At 43.8% G+C, this 22,125-nt stretch overlaps 1 protein-coding gene and 1 long non-coding RNA gene across 5 annotated transcripts in view; one reads left to right on the top strand and one right to left on the bottom strand.

Moving 5' to 3' along the window:
* The first annotated feature begins 958 nt into the window (after positions 1-958).
* On the top strand, positions 959-15,803 carry LOC146057789 (TRAF family member-associated NF-kappa-B activator-like). 4 transcript variants are annotated; one of them, XM_083169463.1, is made up of 5 exons: positions 959-1,036; positions 1,269-1,431; positions 5,946-6,071; positions 7,132-7,661; positions 14,100-15,803. In XM_083169463.1, the coding sequence occupies exons 2-5, from the start codon at positions 1,365-1,367 to the stop codon at positions 14,265-14,267; spliced, it is 891 nt and encodes a 296-aa protein (XP_083025589.1). In that variant the 5' UTR covers positions 959-1,036; positions 1,269-1,364; the 3' UTR covers positions 14,268-15,803. The 4 variants fall into 4 exon arrangements, with proteins under 4 accessions (XP_083025589.1, XP_083025590.1, XP_083025592.1 ...); XM_083169464.1 differs by lacking the exon at positions 959-1,036 and having other exon boundaries at positions 1,240-1,431; XM_083169466.1 differs by lacking the exon at positions 959-1,036 and having other exon boundaries at positions 1,245-1,463.
* A 3,078-nt stretch (positions 15,804-18,881) lies between these two features.
* The window catches only part of LOC146057791 (uncharacterized), a 45,173-nt gene continuing 41,929 nt past the window's right edge, over positions 18,882-22,125 (bottom strand). Inside the window, exon 3 of the long non-coding RNA XR_014469776.1 lies at positions 18,882-21,535. This is a non-coding gene — a long non-coding RNA (uncharacterized LOC146057791). The remainder of the gene's footprint in view (positions 21,536-22,125) is intronic.

Here is a 22,125-nt window from a genome sequence, read left to right on the forward strand (position 1 = left end):
TTTATTAATGCCCTTCATAAACATAATGACACACATAATGCCCCTGACACATATGTTGCACATTATTAATGCCCTTTTACACGACACACATAATGCCTGTTACACATATGTCGCACATTATTAATGCATTTATACATGACACACATAATGCCCCTTACACATATGCCGAACACTATTGCACAACCAACCCACCCGCAGACAGCACTCGCACAGCCGCTAACACTGTGACCTCTGCCTCTGCTTGGATACAGATGTTTCCTCATACATCTTGCCTCAATAAGCCATGCAGCTCCTGGCCAGTTCTGCTAACGTTGGGTGCCTTTTTTGCTGAAAATTCATCTTATTTGCATTGTTATGACCAGCACACACAAGGAGCTTCCGATGATTAAAATGATATGTGGCATGAATATATTCTGTGTGTGACTGTGGCTGTTACCTGCATACAGAAGGCTATGTTACAGGGATTTCCATGAATACACTATTTCATATGCAGATACAGCCTCACTCACACACAGAATATAGGCATGCTGCATATCATTTTAATCAGCAGAAGCTGCTGATGCCCCTAGGAATTCCAAATGCCCTAGGCAATTGCCTAGTTTGCCTATGCCTACGGCCGGCTCTGGTGTGACGCCTGCTGTACTACTTCACCCTCCACTTCCTATCTGTTTCATCATGCCCGCTGGCTCTTACCCCTACTATGCCAAGCTAACAGAGAGGGCAGACAGAAATTCTGCAACCCTGGCATATTCTGATACTGTGAATTCCCACAGTATAAGACAGCCAGTCCAGTTCACAAGAGAGCCACACACAGGCCATGGAACGTTTCTTATTCCCTTTTTCTATACTCTGTAGGATATGTTTTCTCTCATATTTCTTAGGCTGTTGTGAAATAAGGAAATACATTTTTATAGTGTTAGAGGAAGTGATTTAACTAAAACCAATGATGTACAGTAAATGAAGGCAGAGGAAGTGTACTTTCTATATACAGTTGTGCGTGTGTACCTATGCAAATGTAATAACATAAAGACTTCACGTAAGTACTGACATCTTTTATCACCTACATGCTGCAAATCTTGTATAGACTGTCAGGGGCCAATGCAGGAGTTTTATGTATTTCATCCTTTTTTGATTAATTGCAATGCAATGTGACTACAATGTATGGAGACTGCGCTGATTAATTTGATATGCAACACTTGTATATCTGTCTCTGAATCTACTCAATATAATAGATGCAGTTTTTTCCCCAATAAAAAATCTGTATATAGGGCCCGATTCGGACCTTCTTCCTGGGCTGCGAGCAGGTAAAGGCCGCCCAACACCACCCCACCCAAGTGAAATCCAGCCAATGTGCACGGTGGCGAATGAGTTCCCCTACACACAGGGGGAAAACCATTCAGAATCACACACCATCAAATGGATTCCCGCCGAGTAAGTCTAGACTTACATATGTTTCTCACAAGGTAATGATTTGAGATGGCTTAGTGCAATCTATGAGGGAAATTTACTAAGATGTGCATTCGATTGAAGATGCGATGTTGCCCATAGCAACCAATCAGATTCTACTTTGTATTTATTTAGCACCTTCTAGAAGATCATAGATGGAATCTGATTGGTTGCTATGACAACATCCCATCTTTAATAGAACTCCCATCCTAGTAAATTTACCACTATGGGCGGTATTCAATGAGCCTGATTCGCCATGTTTTTTATGGCGAATTTGTGCTGTTTGGCGAATTTCTGACTAAAATGGTGAATCACCCTATTCAATGACCAGATGGCGAATACATTTGAAGGTTTTTTCTCCATGATTCACCGAGTAGCAATCGCTATCTTTTTATGGAGAAGTGGAAGGTGAACTTTTAAAATAAAGTGTTTTGTTTTTTACATTTGGTGTAAAAAAATCAGGAATTTTATTCTGAGGAGGGGCATGCTATTTTTATTCATGTGCTGTAAGCACATGAATATATTTTTAATTTAAAAAAAATATATATATATATTTTTTTTACACAGCAGCCAGCAGGGGGCGCTGGAGCCGAGCCGCTCATTAGATATTCATATATTCACTGCACCCGATCGTTACATATGCACGATCAGGTGTAGTGAACATACCCGGTCCCCTATTGGCTATCCCGGGGGGCAGCCTGTGCTGCCTGGCACCCGGGGAGCCCACCTCCCCCCACATACGCTCTGGGGCAGGCAGAGAGACTTCCATCTCCCTGCCTGCCACCGTCCTCAGGCTCCCTGCGGCGTTCGCCGCAGGAGCTCATATTCGCCGGTCAGGGGCAGCGAGCCCCTGACTCGTTGAATACCGGAGCCGGCGAGGCTCCGGAACATGGCGAATGTGCAGCGAATCCTAAACAGGATTTGCTGCACCTCGCCGGTATTCACATTGAATACCGCCCTATGTGTTCTAAGTATTTGACTTCCATAAAGTTAACAGTAGACCACCTTTATTTTTTATTTATTATTAATGTTATTATTATATTTAGATCATTATTTAAAAATAATCATATTAATGCACAGGCTTAAGATTTGTTTAGAAATGTATATAAAAAATGGAATATATGAATATATTTATCATATCTTTTAACCCTGTTCCTACTTTGTACAAATATAACTGCAAACAAATTGTTTCAATGTCACAACAGCACTTGTGGGACTCCAACAAAGGTTCTTATGCAGATCTGATCGCAGTACAAATTTGTTCTCAAAATGGGCAAATCCATGTACACTGCAGGTGGGGCAGATGTAACATGTGCAGAGAGAGTTAGATTTGTGTGAGTTATTTTGTTTCTGTGCAGGGTAAATACTGGCTGCATTAATTTTACACTGCAATTTAGATTTCAGTTTCAACACACCCCACCCAATTATAACTCTCTCTGCACATGTTACATCTGCCCCACCTGCAGTGCAGATGGTTTTGCCCATTTTGAGAACAAATTTGTACTGCGATCAGATCTGAATAAGGTCCAAAGTGTATTCCTCATATACTGTAAGTGAAATACCTTCCAATATTCCGAAACCGGTAGCACCCAGAAAAGCATATGTTGTCCCCCTTAGATTGCTCTGTTGTGGCCTTAATTGCCGAATTGCCCCATCATTTTCTTTTTTATCTTTCAAGCAGATACGAATGATTACATGTAAGATTTTTATGTAACAAGTGAGTTCTTTTGTACGTTTCCTGTTTTGTGTGGGTTGCCAGTTTCATTTTTAATGAAGCAAAGCTGGGAACTTCCCTTTAGTAAAACAGACAGCGTTTGAAAGAGTCAATAGTGCTACATTTATAGGAGTCAAGGAGAAAAAGACACGGTGTGAACGCAAAGTTTTTAGAAACTTCTAAATTATGAATATGCGCCTTTACTACACTGTATGGCTGCTGTCGGATGCTCGGCAATACTACTGCACATGGAAAAGATCTTGAATTGCTTATTTAAAACTTTTTTTAACCCAACAAGAAGAAAAAATACAGTGGGGTTGGTGTTCTAGAGGTAAGTGTTTAATTAAAGTAAAGCCTGCTGTTAAAACACTTGGGAGTCTCAAGGGGCATGCACACGGGGAGTTTTTTTGCAATCTGTCTAGATCGCTTAGAATTGAAGCACAGTGTGTACACCCCATGGCAATAGCAAAGCGTAGTCCCGCGTGTCTCCATCGCCCGCTCAGATCTTTAGCACATGCAGGCAAAATCTAGATAGAAAACCTAGCACACCTGTGCACAGATCGCACAGCACACTCTGCTGTGTGTGCGGGCCATCTAGTCACCGGGATGCTCAAGGGAAATCGCCTACCCTACATTGCACACATAGCGAAGCAGAAATTGCTCCATGTGTATGGGGCTTCAGATTTGAGCACATTAACTTCCACAAACCCATAACACTCTATGGGTCACTTATATTATTACCGTTTATTCCTCCCATTAAATCACAAACAGTCTAATTATCTGCATTTAGGTGATAGCTGCAATAATAAACCACTATATCCATCAATACTTACTTAGGAGGTCATTCTGATCTATTCTCACCGTTGCAAATTTGCAACGGTGAGCGATGTTGATGGGCTGCACATGCACAAATCATGGCAACCATCAGATGACTTCGTCCACGCGCGCAAGCTGTGAATAGATGTTTATGCAAAGCATCCGTTCACGTGCGGAAGGTGGTGTTTAGTTGACTTGCGAAGCTGCGAATTTTGCAGCTTTGCGAGGAAATCAGAATGACCTCCTTAAAGTATATACAGTGCGATCCATATATGTTTGGACACTGACACAATTCTCCCGATGTTGGCTCTGTAAGCACCATAATGGATTTAATATAAAAGGGTGGAGATGCAATTTGGGTGCAGACTTCCAGCTTTAATTCAAGGGGTTGAACAAAAATATTGTATACATTTATGAATCGCAACCAGTTTATACAAAGTTACCTGTTTTCAGGGGCTTTTCTGTGCTTTTTATCTTCCCATCATTCTGGTACAAATTGATTTTAGCTATTTTTTCCAGAGAATGCAGTTCCAGAACTCGGTTGACGTTTTAGATTTTTTATTTTTCTTCAGGCTTGTGCAAGATTTGCACTTTGTGGTGAACCCTTATGCTGGGTACACACCAGGACGACTAGGGCCCGATCCCCTCAATCTAGATCCAATTCCGACCAATTGGATGTAGATTGTGTGCTGATTAGGCCCTTTTCTGTCCTGGTGTGGACCGATACCGATCCAATGCGCGGTCTCACGGGTCAGTCGGTCGTTATTGAGATCCTACCTGCTGCAGGTAGGATCTCAATGACGACCATACAGCCGGGTGCGGGTCGCCATCGGATCGGACCCGCTCACGATGTGCATTACCCTACATTAGTATTTGCTCTCATGCTTCTCTTTACGGTAGCCTTGGATGATTATATGACCACACCTGCAGAATGCATCTGACGTCACATGACGTCATCGTCCGTCCCGTTCTCGCACATTTCGTAAGCAAACAGAAGACAGTCTGGACTGACATTTATTTTCGAATGCCTAAAAAAAATCATTCGATGGATGGTGACCATCAAATGATTTTTGCCATATGCTCCAATGGAAATGGATAGCGATAGCGCAGTGTATATTTGTCAGCTTCGTTTGGGCGGTGGGCAAGGTTAGCCCGCTCGCTAAGCAGCGAAAGACCACTGCTTAGCAAATGAACCTGAATCGGGCCCCAGATGAGCATAGCATAGTATAGTTATGTTAATCAGATGCTCAGCTTCTGTATATTAAAATGATATACAGCATGCCTATATTATATATGTAATTGTGACTGTATCTGCATTCAAAAATGTTTCACAGATAGATACACACAAATAGTGTAACATTATTGGTATGAAGATACAGTTGCAATTACACACAAAATATAGACAAGCCACATATCACTTTATACAACCGTATGTGCAAACAATGTTACACTGTTTGGCTGGGAAACACTGTAACAGAACATTTATTTATTTTTTATATTTATGCAAATACAGTCATGTTTAATAGAGGAAAAAAATATGTTTAAGTGCATGAGCTATTTTGACAGAAATAAATATATTTTGCCTTTTTTCAGGCTCAAAATAATTTTATACTGTTAAATGTGCTGTCATATTTTACTTGTAAGTGAACTTAAACATTATCATATAGAACTCACCAGCTCTAATTATGTTTGACTTGATAGAGTTGTGTTGTGCCTGCTTCCATTACATCGGCTAAGTTATATGTATAGGCAAAACATCTGGATCTGCCTTCTGATGCTACTGGTGGTGACCTCCCCATGGCGTCGCCAAAGAAATATGGAGACTACGGAATTATGGATTGGACACTCTTTGATATGATGTCATTATTTCTGGGTGGTCAGAGGACAATAACACCCTCCACTGCAAAAAGTGCTGGCTTTTCCTGTTATTACATGTATAAAGATGGCACTTCCTTTCTCCTTTTTCCAGGTACTATAAAAGTAATGGAAGATGCTTTTTTGGCACTGTACCAAGAATTTAAAGCGCTACAAGCTGTATGTTCAAAGCAGGCGGAACTTCTACAACAACTGCTTTCAAAGAAGGATCTTGCTGCAGGTAAGAGAAACTCAGATGTTCTTTTCCAGATACATATTTCTTGGTCAGTTGGAAGCACGATTAGTGCAGTTGGCATAATTACTCTGAATTTCCAGATAGTAGTTGTCTCATCTATTCTTCTTCCATGAGCTATCATTGGGTGGGAAGCATCAAACCTCTGAAAATGCAGTTTTTGGATGTTTTGCTACTTACTGTATATACCACAAGCTCAGGAATGCAATACATGTGCTTCTATAGTATTGCCCCCTGAGAAGGCTCTAACCGGAGTCCTCCCGGCACCAGTGTGTGCATCATACAACAAATGCACAGATGGACTGCCAGGTACTAAACTAAGGAGTCCCCAGACCGCTCTCATCATCTGTCATCAAGGATAGCTCTCATCATCTGTCCTTTGCTAAAAAATGTGTGGATACTGCTTTAGTAAATGTCTATATGCATGCAATGAGTGTTGGGATACATCTCATAATGCTATGTATCATGGGGTGTGGATCATTAGGTCACCAGCATGTTGGTCAAAAGTCATTAGGTCGACATTCATTTAGGTCGACATAAGTCTAGGTCAACATGCAGGAAGGTCGACATGAGTCTAGGTCGACATGGGTTGAGTTGACAGGGTCATTAGGTCGACATGGGTTAGGTCGACAGTCAAAAGGTCGAAATGGGATTTTTCACTTTTTTTTGTCCACGAATGTCGACACAGTCGACATGGACACTGAAACGTAGCACCGCATCCCCTCTCTGCGCTCGCCATGCTATTTTATTCTCCCACCATGCCTAAGTGTATGGTAGGACAGGAAATACCGCCTGTCGGCACAAAGTCGGCTCAAAAAAATTTGAAAAACCTCATGTCGACCTTTTGACTGTCGACCTAACTCATGGTGACTGAATGACCCTGTCAACCTAATGACCCAGTCAACCTAACCCACGTCGACCTAGGCTCATGTTGACCTTCCTGCATGTTGACCCAGACTCATGTCGACCTAATGGTGCCGACCTAATGACTGTCTGTTACACTTACTTTAACACCTTTTTCAAATTGCCCCACTGTTTTATGTTGCAGAATTACCCATTACAAAGCCAATCCAATGCACTGATGTGGGGGACCATACATGCTCAGAGAGTCCTCTCCTCAGGTTAAAAGGAACAGGACCCTCTCTTGCGGAAACCTCCAAGACTGTGGCTGATAAATTGTCTGTGGCATCAGGAACTAAAGAAACATCTAGTCTATTTGACTTTGATGTACAGTTCTTTCCAAACAAAGACCAATACAGTGCAGCTGATAAAGGAGAGGCTGCCAGTGATCTCCTCCATCCAGACCACAACGTGGACAGCAGCGGGATACATTCTAACCTGGCATTGTTTATCCAAAACTACACCCCAACATTTCCTAATCTAGATGGAGTTGGAGGTAAAATAACTCCTGCAATTTCCTGTCTTGACTTTTCAACCCCTGTTGATGGGGATCATAATCTCAGTTTGTCTAATATCTACGAAGAAGACTTGAGTTTTCTGCAGTCGAAAGACATATCTCTTGGAGAGCTTCTGGGCGCACAGAACAAGACTGTGAATGCTGTGAGAGGACCAGCCCAGGTATGGGAATGCTTTCACCTGATAGTAAAAGGCACATAGGACAATTGTGGATTCTTTAAGCTGCTGAGAATTCTTGTGACTTAACAATTGTCCTATATCTTAAACAAATACTATCAACTTCAACACAACAGTAAACCCTACATAATATCATGGTGTAAGGTTTGTATCATGGTCTAAGGTTTATATCATACATCATTAATAAATGATCTATGATAAGACACAGGGACTTAATTAAATTATTAAAATACATTGTAAATGGACATTTCAAAAAAGCATAAGCATTCACCAGTTTGCCACACTATCCTGTACTCACCACCAGGGGTTAAAGTGAGGGGGAATGGGGTGGAACTGAGTTCCACCACCTCTAATGGTGAGGTGGAACATTTTAACCTCCACATTGGTCCTGGACAGTAATTCTCACAGAAAAGCATTTTAGTTTGCAGAAGGATGCCAAAAACCCTACCACCGGCCCTGCCTCTGCCTAATGGGGGAGGGGAGGGGGGGGGGGGTAATTAGGTGGCATAGAGAAATTAGTTCCCCCACCTCTGCATGACCACTTTATGCCCTGCTCACAACACACTTTCTGCAGCCTGAGTTGCACAAGCATTTCACATACTCACTACAACTTTCACTGGGTTGTGACCCTAGCCATATCTCTATCAAATACCTCATATCTGCCACCTGCATATCATGTATCTGCTAACAATGAGGCTTTTTCACCAGCATCACTATCAATTTTTTGAAGAAAACTTTGCCTAAATGGATTGGTGGGTAGGAACGGAACGCTCAACATAATTCAAAAGTGACTGCACACAACCACCAATACTCTTACTGTATATAGAAACAGAGAATTTGATGGCAGATAAGAACCACGTATAACACATGTGCTCTAGGCCCCATAGCAGCTACTCTCCCTGCACCTATGGTAGCTAAACCCTTGACTTGACCCAACTGGTCTGGCACTTTTTAAACTTTATAATAACCATGGCTATCCTTAGGTCTATCCCAAGTATATTCATATTGTTCTTATTTATTAGCCTCTACCATAATTTATGTTTCCCTTCTTTGTAGTCTCTAATGTATTTATATCCTTCTGGAAATGCCTCCAGGACTCACAGTATTCTGAAGTATTCTGTGGTACTTCTTCTGCTACTTGTTCCCTCCCTGTGCAACCAAGCATTGACATTCCATTCTCATTGCTTTGTTACACTGCTGACTTTCCTTTAAGTAAAAAAAATGTATTGGTGACAGCTATAAGCTATCACCTCTAGGTGGCGCTTCTGTACTCAAAAAATATAGAAACAATTTATTAAAATATAACTTCCTTTTAATAAAAAGCAACAATTCATACAATGCATATAAACATTAGTTCACTTCAACATATATAACAGACAAGACATACAACAAATAACATATAATTAAGTAGGGGCAATATTTAGGGTACTTGTGTAGTAGCACGGCGCCCACTTTGCATACGTACGGCACCGTAGGAAAATCGCATAGCATCACATGTGTTTTTTTGCGTGCAATGCGATCGCATGCGATGCGATTTTCCTATGTCATTTATTCATTGCTCTCTACCCCGCGGGTGCGATGCAATCGCATGCGATTTTATAGCTTGAGATGCCATTTACTTTACTATACATTTCTATGCGATGCAATGGGATTTAGCCCACCCCCCACTATCCACGCCACCCTGAAGTGTGGCGAGTGGACACAGAACGCATCCTCCCGACCTTTAATACCCCCACTATGGAGTTGATCTTGCATATTGTGGCGAGCGCAGCAAGCCACTGAGCCCGACGCGTGGCGAGCGGACGCGGAATACGTAATGAGAGCTCAGCACAAACCTCTCAGCCTCTGCCCTCTTGTGCAAAGTGTCATGAGACTTAGTCAGCTCCCAGTAATTTACGGCACACTTGTGCAGTCAGTGTGCCTTGGCAACCGATGCTCAGCACCATTAATCATTGTCACATTGGCAGATAGGTGAAGCTGCAGCACTACCCCACTCCCGTGCACAAACCTTTAGCTAAAAAAAATATATAAATATATATTTTTTAAAATACATGCCAACCACAGGGGGCCCCTAGCTAGAGGGGGGTCCAGGGGTACTGCCCCCCTTTGCCCAACCCTTTAATCTGGCCCTGACCGAGACAGGGGTATTCTTTACCCAGGCCCGGATCTGTGGGAGGGTCCCAGCGGGGGCCTAGATCCAGCTACCCCCTCCTTTGTTTCAGAGAGCTGAGCAGGGAAGAGAGGACTTCCTCTGCAGCAGCCTCTCTCCCCAGCCCAGTACATGTTTCTCAGTGCGGTGTGCGGAACTGGGGAGAGAGGCAGCCTATTATACTGTGTTGTTGGTGATCATTGATGTCTGTACTGCTGGGTGTGCTGCTGGGTGGTTCCCAAACTTTTTGAATCACAGCACCCTAAAGTATCAGAATATTTTTTACGGCACCCCTAGGCCAAAAGTTGGTTACTAATTTCAGGAAAAATATAAAAAAAAGTTGTGATTTAAATGTTTTCCTTAGGTCCACTTATGTGCTGAGAAACATGATTCACTTCTGTTTACCCACATATTCTTAATTGGAAGCCACAAGCACTGATTTTGCCTATTTCATTGGCCATAAACAAATTGAATTGATTCTGGACTACCAACCTGAGGCACCCCTGCAAGTGCTCAAAGGCACCCCAGGGAGCCTAGGCTCACAGTTTGGGAACCACTGCCTTACGCCCTGTGCTGTGGGGGTTCAGCTCTGTCATCCACAAGAGCAGGAAATGAAAGGCAGTACAGGTCAGGCTGAAACATGTGGGTAAAGCCACTATACATCATACCTCCCAACTGTCACGATTTTAGAGGGACAGTCCCGATTTTCGGGTCCTGTCCCGCTGTCCCACCCGCGGCAGGCATTGTCCCGCTGCGGGGGGTGGCAGTTGGGAGACCCCCCAATCTAGTAGAATAGACGCTGTGCGCATGCGCACAGCGTCTATTCTCGTATGAAAATGAGGTTGCAGTTAATTAGCATAAGCCACGCCCTCATTTGCATACGCCCCGCCCCCTTTTCGGGCGCTTCGCCGCGCGAGTGTCCCTATTTCTTCAGGTCAAAAGTTGGGAGGTATGCTATACATTACTGAGACTTCTCCCCTCGTAGAAGTCGCAGCCGATAGCCCTTGAGCCGCCCAGGAGCAGGATTGCATGCGATCCAGATGTGTCCACATACATCTTGGTTATTTTTCTCAATTTGGCATAACTGGTAGCTTAGCTGTAGCTGTTTTTCCAAATATTGCAAGTAGATTCTAAAAAAATAGAATACAGTAGAATTTGTATAAAGTAATAGATAAGAGAAGCAAATGTTTAGAAATATCACACAACGTGACTTTTGCAAAGTCCAAGGTGTGCCAAATTGTCCCATACATAGCACAATAAAACCAAGATGTATGTGGACACATCTGTAAATCGCATGCGGTCCTTTTGCATGTGATATATCGTATGGAACATTATTACATTTAAACTTTAGCTAGCAGCGCGGTTTTGTACTGTGTGGTGGGGTTTGAATCTGACATTGGATTACTGCTTGGGAATTTAAATATGGAAAATAATGTTCTTCATGACACTATTTGGGAATATTTCTCTTATCTTACAGGAAGTAGCGCTCCTCATATGAACAAGCAGCACAGTACAGTTTCAGTATATCAATATATTAAAATGACAGCCAGAGTATACAAACAAATGATTTAATATGTTCTAAAATATTTTTTGGCTTGATGTTAGTAGCACAGCCGGTCACACCACAGCTATCTACTCAATGTCTTCTTTGGAATGAATATGTTGCCTTCAATTAAGCACATATGGTATACAGTAGTTTATCCAGAGTGATATATGGGTCAAACCTTGACATCTGTGGCAGGATTAGCAAATAGAGTGCCTCAAGGGTCAAAATGCAGCTTAATGTTAATGATCCTCTTTATATGAGCTGGTGCCATGTTCTAGAGAGGGATAAGTGGACATGATTCTGAACCTTGGAGTGTTCAACTCTCGCATTATTCACACTCTCCATACAGTATAGAAGTGATTTCCTGGATCTAAACTTAAGGACAACGCTACCAAGAGATAATATTACTTTACACTCATTGGAGTATATTTACAAACATGAGAGTTCTAATGAAGATGGGATGTTGCCCACAGCAACCAATCAGAATCTACTTCTTATTTAGCACCTTCTAAAAGATAATAGATATGGTCCACCAAACCTGCCTTGTGAAAGGATGCTGATGTCAGCTGACCGCCCCCGGCACCCGCATCCTCGCCGAATTTCCATGGGAATGTCCAGAGTTTTCCTGGGAACACCCATGAAATTCTGGGCCTTCCCATGGGCGTAGACCATCTGTGCCGCCCCCTGCCTCCTGCTCGCAGGTGCAGGTGCGACTGCGACGGCGACCTAGCAGTTTATCGTACTGGCTTGCACCCAGCATCTGCACATGCGCATAAATGCGCAAGTACAGACGCAAAACCTCGCTCCCCCCCTGTGAACACGCGAGGGAGTGATGTAACCAGAATAAGGCTCTCTGCCTCTCATGAGAATTCTTAGATCAAATTTGAACCAAGCCCAACTTTCTATTCACTGCAATTATGTAGTGTCTAGAAGTGCCCTGTGCAAGAATTTTAGCAGTGCCTCCACCAATACAGAAGGCAAGATAATATTATGGTATTATGCAGCCTTCATTCCTGCAATATTTATTAAATTCCATTGTAATATCTACACAACACCAACATAAAAATATATTATTGTTTTTCTTTACTTGTTTAGTTTCACGGCAGCAGCGTCTCAGTCGCAGCAGCGTCTGTGTCCCCCTGCGGGGCTCGCTTCGCTCGCCCACGCTACGGGCTCGGTGGCTCGCTACGCTCGTCACGCTATCTAAAATCAACTCCATGCCAATGTGGATAGTGGGGGTATGAACCAATTCACGTTGGCATGGACTTTATTTTAGATAGTTTTCCGAGCGCCAAACCCGGAAGTAGCGGGCGGCCATGCTGCTGCCGTGAAACTAAACAAGAATCTGTTTTTCTTCTAATAATGTGATTTACTATTTTTAGCATTTCTATTTTAGTCCTGGGTACGATGAAGGATACTGCTATATAACAGTGGATGGATGTAAAAATGAGCCAGTCCAAGGCTGATAAGTACAGTAGTAATAGCATTAATAATGCCCCAGTAGAAAAGTGGTGTGGCAGTGCCCAGTGAGCCATGCTCATAGTCAGCTGATGGCACTGGTCACTGGGGACAAACAGTACCCAGAACATAAGGGAGGACTCTCTCCTTCAGGGGTGTACACACGCTTGGATTTTGACAGGTTTTCGATTCAATTTTACTTATACAGGTTGAGTATCCCGTATCCAAAATGCTCGGGACCAGGAGAATTTTGGATAACGGATTATTCCGTATTTTGGAATATTTTAATATTTCAATGATGTATTTTGAAGGATCTTGCATTTATGCTGTATAAACACATCAAACACATGAAATGCCCACAAATATATTTTATTTGTTCAAAAAACAAGGTTTCAAAACATGAAACAAAATTTGTGTACTATCTCAGATATTGAATTTGAATGCCAAGCAATCATTTTCTTGTACATATATAGTGCCAGTTACATATCATGTCCTCAGTAGGGCTGTTACATATGTCCCCAGTGAGTTTTTAGCTAAACAATTTTTTTTTTCCACTTTCTGGAAAGTATGGTTTTCGGAATAATTCGGATAACGGATATTCGGATACGGGATACTCAACCTGTAGAAGCAAAATCGAATTGAAATCGAACGGTTTTTAAGACGCTTTCATTCGATTGGATGCGAACTACCGCTTTCTCTATATCTCTACATTACAGCGTGCAGGCAAGGAAATATAAAATTCAATCCAGTAAATCAAATGTGAACACTGTGCCTTGAATGCACACCGTAATCGATATATCTAATGCAAAAGTGCACATCGAATGTAATGGGACATGAAATGGAAAGCAAAGACCAAATCTAAAGGGGGTGGAATTGTGGTAATCGAAAGAAAATTGAAAGTAAATCGGTGCGTGTGTACACCCCAGGTAGACAGGGCACCTTCCAATTATGCAACCATATTGGTTGAATGACCTTTAAGCCAGCCCTAAGGACAAGTAAATAAAATAACACTACAGCTTGATGACAGTGTCAATGACAGCTCTGTACCGATGGAGGGAACTATAAAACAAAGATAATACAATATAATATTTATTTTTAAAAAGCCATGTTTTTGTTATATGCATTTTTATTTTGAAATCTTTTTTAAGCATTTAGACAGTTTAAAAAGTTGGCTTCATTGTATTCAGTATAAGAGTATATCCATTTTTGTCATGATTAAAATACAGTACACCCTCAAACATTTATGTCCATCTTTCTCTGTTTCCTACAGTCTACATGGAGTCCAATATGTCTGTCAGAAGAATGCCAGCCTGGTCAGTGTGTGGACTCAGATGTTAGTCTCAGCTCTCAGATATGTGAATTCTGCCAGGCAATATTTCCAGCAGGTGCAGCAACCAAAGGAGAATTTCTTGGACATCTCACTGGGCACATGGAATGACCTCCAGCATCATGAGATAATCATAGAGCAGTAAAAGGTTAAAAGGGTGGGCAAAACTCCCACATTTCAAAATTGCCCACTTTTAGTGACTTGTACAACATATGTTCACCGTGTATTAAATACATAACGTTTATCTGTCTGGCATCCTGTAATGCTCAGCTATGTATTTAGTGACAGCAGGCATAACAGGTTTGGCTTTTTATAAGGAAAATAAATGCAATGTGTTTTAGCATCAATTTATTTGTAAATTGTCAGGTCCTCTTTAAAATCCACTCCGACAGGTGGATGTGCTCTTAAGCTGGCTATACACTTGTGCGATTTGTGTTTGACATCCGATCCGATGCATGTTACCGTGTGCAACGGATTTGGAGATTAGATGTGCCAGATCTCCAACTCGTACAGCCTCATGGTAGCAGGGAATGGGAACACATACAATTAATTGTATGTATGTATAAGGACCGCATATGATATATTGGGTGAAATTTAATAGGAGATATTCATAAAGTGAGAGATTTGGTAAGAAATCTCCAGATTTTTTTAAAGCAGCAATCATTTACACTCAGTGGTGTAACGATTCATTTTTCTCCCCCCTGCCAAGAATGTTGGCAGCGCCCCCCCCCCCCCTCCTCTTCTCCCCCTTCCCCCCACCACACCCAACACAGGTAGAGTTAACCCCCTCGCCTTACCCCTCCGCATCCACTGCCGGTCTTGTCTGCGGTCCCGTCCTGCTAATGAAAAGTGACACACAAAAAATGGCTGCCCCATACAGCAGACCGCTTTTAAGGATGCTAGAGGAGGCCTCTAGCGGGGCTATTGTTACTGTACGTCACTGTTTACACTGCAAAATCAAACTGGTTTTGCAGTGTAAATGATTGCCGCTTTAAAAAACCTGGAGATTTCTTACCATATCTCTCACTTTCTGAATCCCTCGTCCTATTACATTTCACCAATTGTATGTAATCACATGCGATTTCCCACCTTGGAGAAGTCGCATAATGTATGGGGGGGGGGGGGTAGATGTATTTTAAAAGTGTTTACCACAAGATGACTGTAAAACTCCAGGAGTTAAAACAAAATCACCCACTTCCTCTAAATAGGAACAATGGGCCTTATTCTAGTTCACTCTTAAAATCCTTCTTAGATGGACAAAACCATGTGCAGTGCAGGTGGGGCATGTAACTTGTGCAGAGAGAATTAGATTTGGGTGGGGTTTTACTTCAAACTGATATCTATATTGCAGTGTAAAAATAAAGCAGCCAGTATTTACCCTGCACAGAAACAAAATGATGCTGCTTTCAGACCGCATAACTGGCTTTGACCCTGTATTTGGAAACGTTTCCAAAAACGGGTCTGCCAGATAAAACCCCTTTCAGACCGCAGCACTTAAACGGTATATTACCGTTTAAGTGCCGATTTTTTGACACTGGCAGACCCGTTTTTGGAAACTTTCCAAATACAGGGTTAAAGCCAGTGCAGCCTTCAGCACTCCCCTCCGTGCAGCTCCCCCCCCCCCCTCGCGTGTCGACCGAGCGCATGTCGACGCCCCCCGCGCATGTCGACGCCCCCGCGCGTGTCGACGCCCCCCCCCCCCCGCATGTCGGCGCGCCCCCCCCCCCCCCCCCGTGTCGACTTACCCCGTGCCGGTACCTCCGTTGTGGACTGCAGCTCAGTATGCTCGGAAAGCACTTATGAAAAAAGTGTCTTCCAGAAAATGGCTGCCCCATAGGAAACCCAGTTTAAAAAAACTGTCTTCCGTATGGGGGCAGCCATTTTCTGAAAGACACTTTTTTCATAAGTGCTTTCCGAGCATACTGAGCTGCAGTGCCGGGAACCACAACGGAGATACCGGCACGGGGTAAGTCGACACGGGGGGGCCGTCGACACGCGCGGGGGGTCGACACGCGGGGGGCGTCGACACGCGCGCGGGGGCGTCGACACGCGCGCGGGGGGCGTCGACACGCGCGGGGGGGGGCTCCAGTGCTGTGAATACTTAATGAGCGCTCATTAAGTATTCACTGTGCTGAATTTAGGACCCAGCTCATTGGCTGGGTCCTAAATACCGTTTCTGAGCCGATTTTTTGGCTAAAATACCGGTTCAGAAACGGGTAGGACCCTGCATTTTAACCGGTTAGAAAAAACTGCATTTTCTAACCGGTTAAGTGGGACTGGACCTTTCAGACCGCACACATTACCGTTTTAAAACGGTAAAAAAACGGCAATTTACCGTTTTAAAAGTGCGGTCTGAAAGGGGCATAACTCACCCAAATCTAATTCTCTCTGCACATGTTACATCTGTCCCCCTGCAGTGCACATGGTTTTGTCCATCTAAGAAGGATTTTGTCAGAAAGAGTGGACTAGAATAAGGCCCAATGGGGCAGATGTATTAAACCTGGCGAAGAGATAAACTGGAGATAAAGTTGAGAAAAAATGGTAGGAGATAACGCACCAGCCAATCAACTTCCAACTGTCATATTTCAAACACTGCTGATTGGCTGGTGCGTTAACTCCTTCCACTTTTTCTCCACTTTATCTCCAGTTTATCTCTTCGCCAGGCTTAATACATCTGCCCCAATATGAGAAAAACAATCGGAATGTAACTGACAAAACAAAATATATCAGTGGAGCCGGGGTAATAAAAATAGCGTTTTGCAGAGTACAAATATATATAACCTATAGTCAGCAGTTTTAGCTCTTGTCACCACTATCGTCTAGGAACATTATTCAAGTACAGCAATCTCATACTTGTTTACAAAATCCCTAAGGCGTTCTAGGATATCAATGTAATATATAAACCAGAGAATGTGATTCACACTTACTGTATACAGTATAAAGTATAACTACCACTTTGGTGCTGCTGTTAAAGGAATACTATTATGAAAAGAGAAATGTATGCTTCTAAATAAAGAATAATTTTCCCGTTATAGAGCAATAAAATAATATCTCAAGTTAACTTATACGATTTACAATATTGCAGCCCGATACAGGGCATGTTTGAATGGCTTATGTTCACACTCATCTGATCTATTATTACCAGAGTGCGCATGCACACGTGTAAAGGTCCACTGGAGATTCCATTCACACAGAGGGATGTACTAAGTAGCGCATCGTGCCGATGCTCATCGCATCTGTACTGTCTTGATAAGCATAGGTGTGCGCACATTGATTGTTAGGGGTGCACAGACACCCCCTAATGCTGTGCCCACCCAACTTTATGAGCACCTCCCGTACACTAGCAATATATTTTACCAAAGACTTTTGCTTTTTATAACTTTATTCTATTAAAAGAAAAGCCCATTTGACTTTATTTGCATGTACTGTTACACAGAGTAATTAGAAGATTAAGGGGGATATTCAATCTCCGGCGAGCACCTCCCATCGGGGAGATGCCCGCCGGGCACTATTCAATGCTGTCTTCCCCGACAGCATTGAGCAGGGTATCTCGGCAGAACGAGCCCGACATCACTAGCTGTCGGGCTCGTTCTACCGAGAACAGCCGGGAAGTGACGAGCTGCTGGCTGCAGCTCGCCTCTTCCTGGCCGCAACTCGCGGCCACGCCCCCTTTTTGCTCCCCGGCAGGCGGGACATTGAATCCCGCCTGCGTGTTCTCGGTCGAGCTGAATGAGAATGGGACTGGGTCACGGCGGTCGAGCAAGCTCGACTGCCGTGACCCTGACATTGAATACCCCCCTAAAACTGAAATAGGCAGGAGATTATGGTGTGGCTGAGATATGATTTATATTTTAGTGAGTGCCAATAGATGATGGTAGACACGCCTGATTGGCACACCAAATGGGCAGTGTTAGACATTCTCAGTGTGCTAGGCACACCCCTTTGATGGTGCACCCCCTAATGAAATGTGCTGCGCACACCTATGTTGATAAGAGCTGCCCTTTGCGATCCCCGACGCTGCCTGGACTTCCTAGTTTCTTACAAAGTCGACAGCGCATGTACAGAGAAGCTGGCGGCCGCGGGGAATGCTGGGAGGGATCTGTTTCAGATCCCTCACACAGCAGCATTTCAAAGGCTTCTATGGGGTTACACCAGCTAGAACTGGCATAACCCCTGCAGCAAAGTGAATTTGAAAATGTGGGAAAAACCCAGAAAACATGGTTTTTACTGCATTTCTTTTTTTTTAGTACATCCCGCCCACAGTGAGGCTTTCATCTCAGAGTGATTGACAGCAGTGGTGTAGCTAAGTTTTGGGTGCCCCCCCCGCTGTTAGAGGGGGGGGGCACCCCATCCCCGCCCCACCAGGCACCCCCCCCCTGCCACCCTGCCGCCCATGCAAACCCCCCCAATCCCCCGCAGCCTTACCTATCGCGCTGGTCCCGGCGGCTCCGTTCTTCTGCTGAGGACCACCACAAAATGGCCGCCCCCATACAGCAGACAGTTTCAGAGAACAGTGTGCTATATGGGGGCGGCCGTTTTGTGGTGGTCCTGAGCAGAAGAACGGATCTGCCGGGACCAGCGAGATAGGTAAGTCTGCGGGGGATTGAGGGGGGGGGGTGTAACTATAGCACCGCAGCCCCCGGCGCCCTCACATGCACAGCGCCCCCCGCGCGGTGGCGGGGGCTGCGGTGCTATAGTTACGCCGCTGATTGACAGGAAGGAACTGATTGGGGGAGGTGATGGGGAGTGGCATTTCAGCTGTTATCATGTAAGTATAAAAGGTACTTGTGTAGTTTCACAGCGCCACTTAGTCAGCGTAGTGTCCCTGTCAGCATCAGTGGCGTGTTCCAGTGGCCAACGGCGTGTTCCAGCCGGCATAGTCAGCATAGTCAGCCTCCCTGTCAATATCAGCGTCATGTTCCTGCAGTCAGTGCAGTCAGCGTAGTCCGCTTGTGTCTGTGACTGTGTGTACATTCGCGCCTAACCGGAGCTTAAGCAGTTAGCTTAGTCAGTCAGCGTTGTGTCAGCGCTTATTACATTGTGTGGGAACCTTTGACCATTTTAACCTGCCTGACATGACAGGTGGGAATGTGTTCCTGAAACACCCCCACTATCCAGGTCAGCCCGAAGCGTGGCAAGAGCAGCGGTACGCATCCTCCCGACCTGTTCATACCCCCACTATCCACGTCGGCATGGAGTTGATGTTATAAAGTGTGGCGAACTTAACGAGCCACCAAGCCCAAAGCGTGGCGAGCGGACGCGTAAAACGAGCCAGAAGTGTGGCGAGCACAGCGGATTACTTGACGTGAATTCCTTGCAGTAAATGTTCCCCATCATTGCGTATATGCTGCATATGTGTGCGCAGTTGCAAATTAGTATGCAATGGCTCCAGTGCTTGTCTGTCTTCTTTCCTTGGCTTCAGCGCCACTTGCATAATTTGCAATTCCATAGTCTAAGATCACAATTGCAAATGCGTTTCCATAGAAGCATGAATTAGGCCTGGAGCCTCTATCTGGAAAGAGAGTAGAAGATACTGTAGGCCTCACTGGTATCTGCTGATTCATTCACTTATACACTTGGATGGGTCTATAGACCTCATCCCATAATTACTCAAAATAAGAAAAGCAGGGGAAGGTGCTGTGACCTGCTCGTCAGATATACTACTCCTTGCGGGGGTCCGTGGGGAAGATTGCTGGTGAGTTAGACTTCATGCCCTTATTCTTGCTCTCGTCAATCATTGTTTTTTAACTTGTGGTAGCCTCTGAATAAAGCATTATATTAAGCCGGACAACTTTTTCACCTCAGCTACCTGTCCAACACCAAACCAAAACCCAGAGTCGAGAAATATGGTGGAAAGGTGATGTGAATTCCTGTGAGTTTTCTAGAAGAGCATGCAAACATTGGCTGTCTTATGTACATTGGCTGTCTTATGTACATGTAATGGAATTGTTAAGGGTATGTCAATGATAGTGGCTACATCCACAGATGCAGGGCCACAGCCATACGTGGTCAGAGTCAGATGGAGAAACTTCACCTGCCAAAGGGTTGGTGCTAGTGTCAATGAACACTGGCAGTATTACAGTGGGTTCAAATGCTGAATGTGGGAATCTCAGTCCATGCACATTCATACACACAAATACCAGGTGAGCAGCAGCTAATACTAGCATTTGCATATACTCTTAGCCATGACACTGGAAATGTAATCCACATACTGAAGTTTCTTATCAATAACAATCACATACTGTATCTCCTTATATGGTAAAAGCACCTGTGCTGGAAGGCACACTGACAGACCCGCTGTTACAGTATGCATTCATATTTTTGTACCAATTATTGTTAAATGATTTTCTTTTTGAATTCTAACTTTTTGTATCTCATTACTAATGTATTTTTCATCAAAGTAAACTCAGTACTAAGAAGAGGTAAAATAACTTCAAATTCTTTATTCTGATCATGTTATCTAGAAAGGGTTGTTTTCCCTAATGTAAGATTAAATATCTCAGGCTGATTAATAAACAATGAGGTTGCTGGCCATGGTCCTGATACTGAAATAAGATTTCCACATGGATGACATCAGTGCTTAGTGATATCTTATCTGGGTGTATACATGATCATATTGACAGTCAACCATATATGTTACGCTAAATATACTGTAGGCTACAGTAGCTCTATACTAACGACACCTTACGGTACAAAAGCACTATGCAAATACCATTTTAAATTAATAGGATGATCCTCAATGGGAAGTCATATGTAGATTGTATCTGTTAAGACTTATCCATAAATTACTAGGTCATCCCTATTCCATAAATGAATCATTCTTAATATATACAGGGGTGGAACTGCCAGACAATGGGGTTGGATGCTGCCAGGCTGCAGTCCGGAAGGGAGCACCTCGCCTCCATTGTTTTCACACGCTTCCAGCTCTACGCTGAGCAGAATGAGACCTCACCCATTCATGGGACCGATGGTGGCTGCAGGTCTTATCAGCCGCAGACAGTGCTATGATCTCAATAGTTCTCACCTGCTCAAAAGCCTTGCATTTTCTGCAAGCTCCGCCTCCTCCTCATGATGCTCAGCTCTTACCTCCACTACTGCTTTCCCCTTCCAAGCCAGGCAGGCTAAAGCTCCACCTCCTAGATGAGCAGGAGGCATTGATTGGTTTGCAGAGCAGAAAAGAGGTCTCTGGGCTGGGCCATATGTCAAAAGGACCATCCTCGAGTCGATAATCAGAAAGAATGAGAAGTTGGAGGTGGCAATGCAGTGTCCCAGCAGAGGCAGGGTTACCCAGCTACGGAGTAGAGCCCTTATTCCTGCACTAACGTGGCAGATAGGAGGATTGGAGCTGCCATAGTCTTCATTCAGCGACAGATACCATTCTGTAAAACATATGGGGCATTACATTTTATCGTGTGGGGACCAGACATTTATTAGTGAATAGCTCTCTTGACTCTGAATAATTGGATACTTAATTGCTATCCTGCATCATGGGATGACTCATTTGGACGTGTCAGGGATAAAGATTCTATTGATGAAGAGATAACAGGGGATAAATAAATGCTGCGGCCTCTTGGCACCAACTGACAAAATTAATCCATTTGAGATTGTTATTATTCATTGAGCAAATTTAGATACACAGAGACTTAGGGGGTGATTCTAATCTACTCGCTAAACAATGAGTTCGGCCTCTTCCCGATGGTTGTGGGACAGCGCATAAGCAAGGTCTTTTATGTGCATGTGCAGGTCCCCTTTGCAAAGGGTTTTGGTGACTTGCATAGTCACGAGCCGTTCGCAAAGAATGGGGTGGGCCAGGGGCTGTCGGTGGTAGGGACGTGGGTTGCCCATGAGAATGCCCTGTCTTTGTCCCGGCGCTCGCAAATAAAAGTCAGTTTCCACTGAATTTTATTTGCAAAGTCAAGAGAGATAATTGGATCATCAGCGATAATTGGCGGGGTCTCTGGTGTTCAGA

The sequence above is a fragment of the Crinia signifera genome, chromosome 2 (assembly GCF_055691185.1).
Source record: "Crinia signifera chromosome 2, ASM5569118v1, whole genome shotgun sequence".
NCBI classification, from domain to species: Eukaryota; Metazoa; Chordata; class Amphibia; order Anura; family Myobatrachidae; genus Crinia; species Crinia signifera.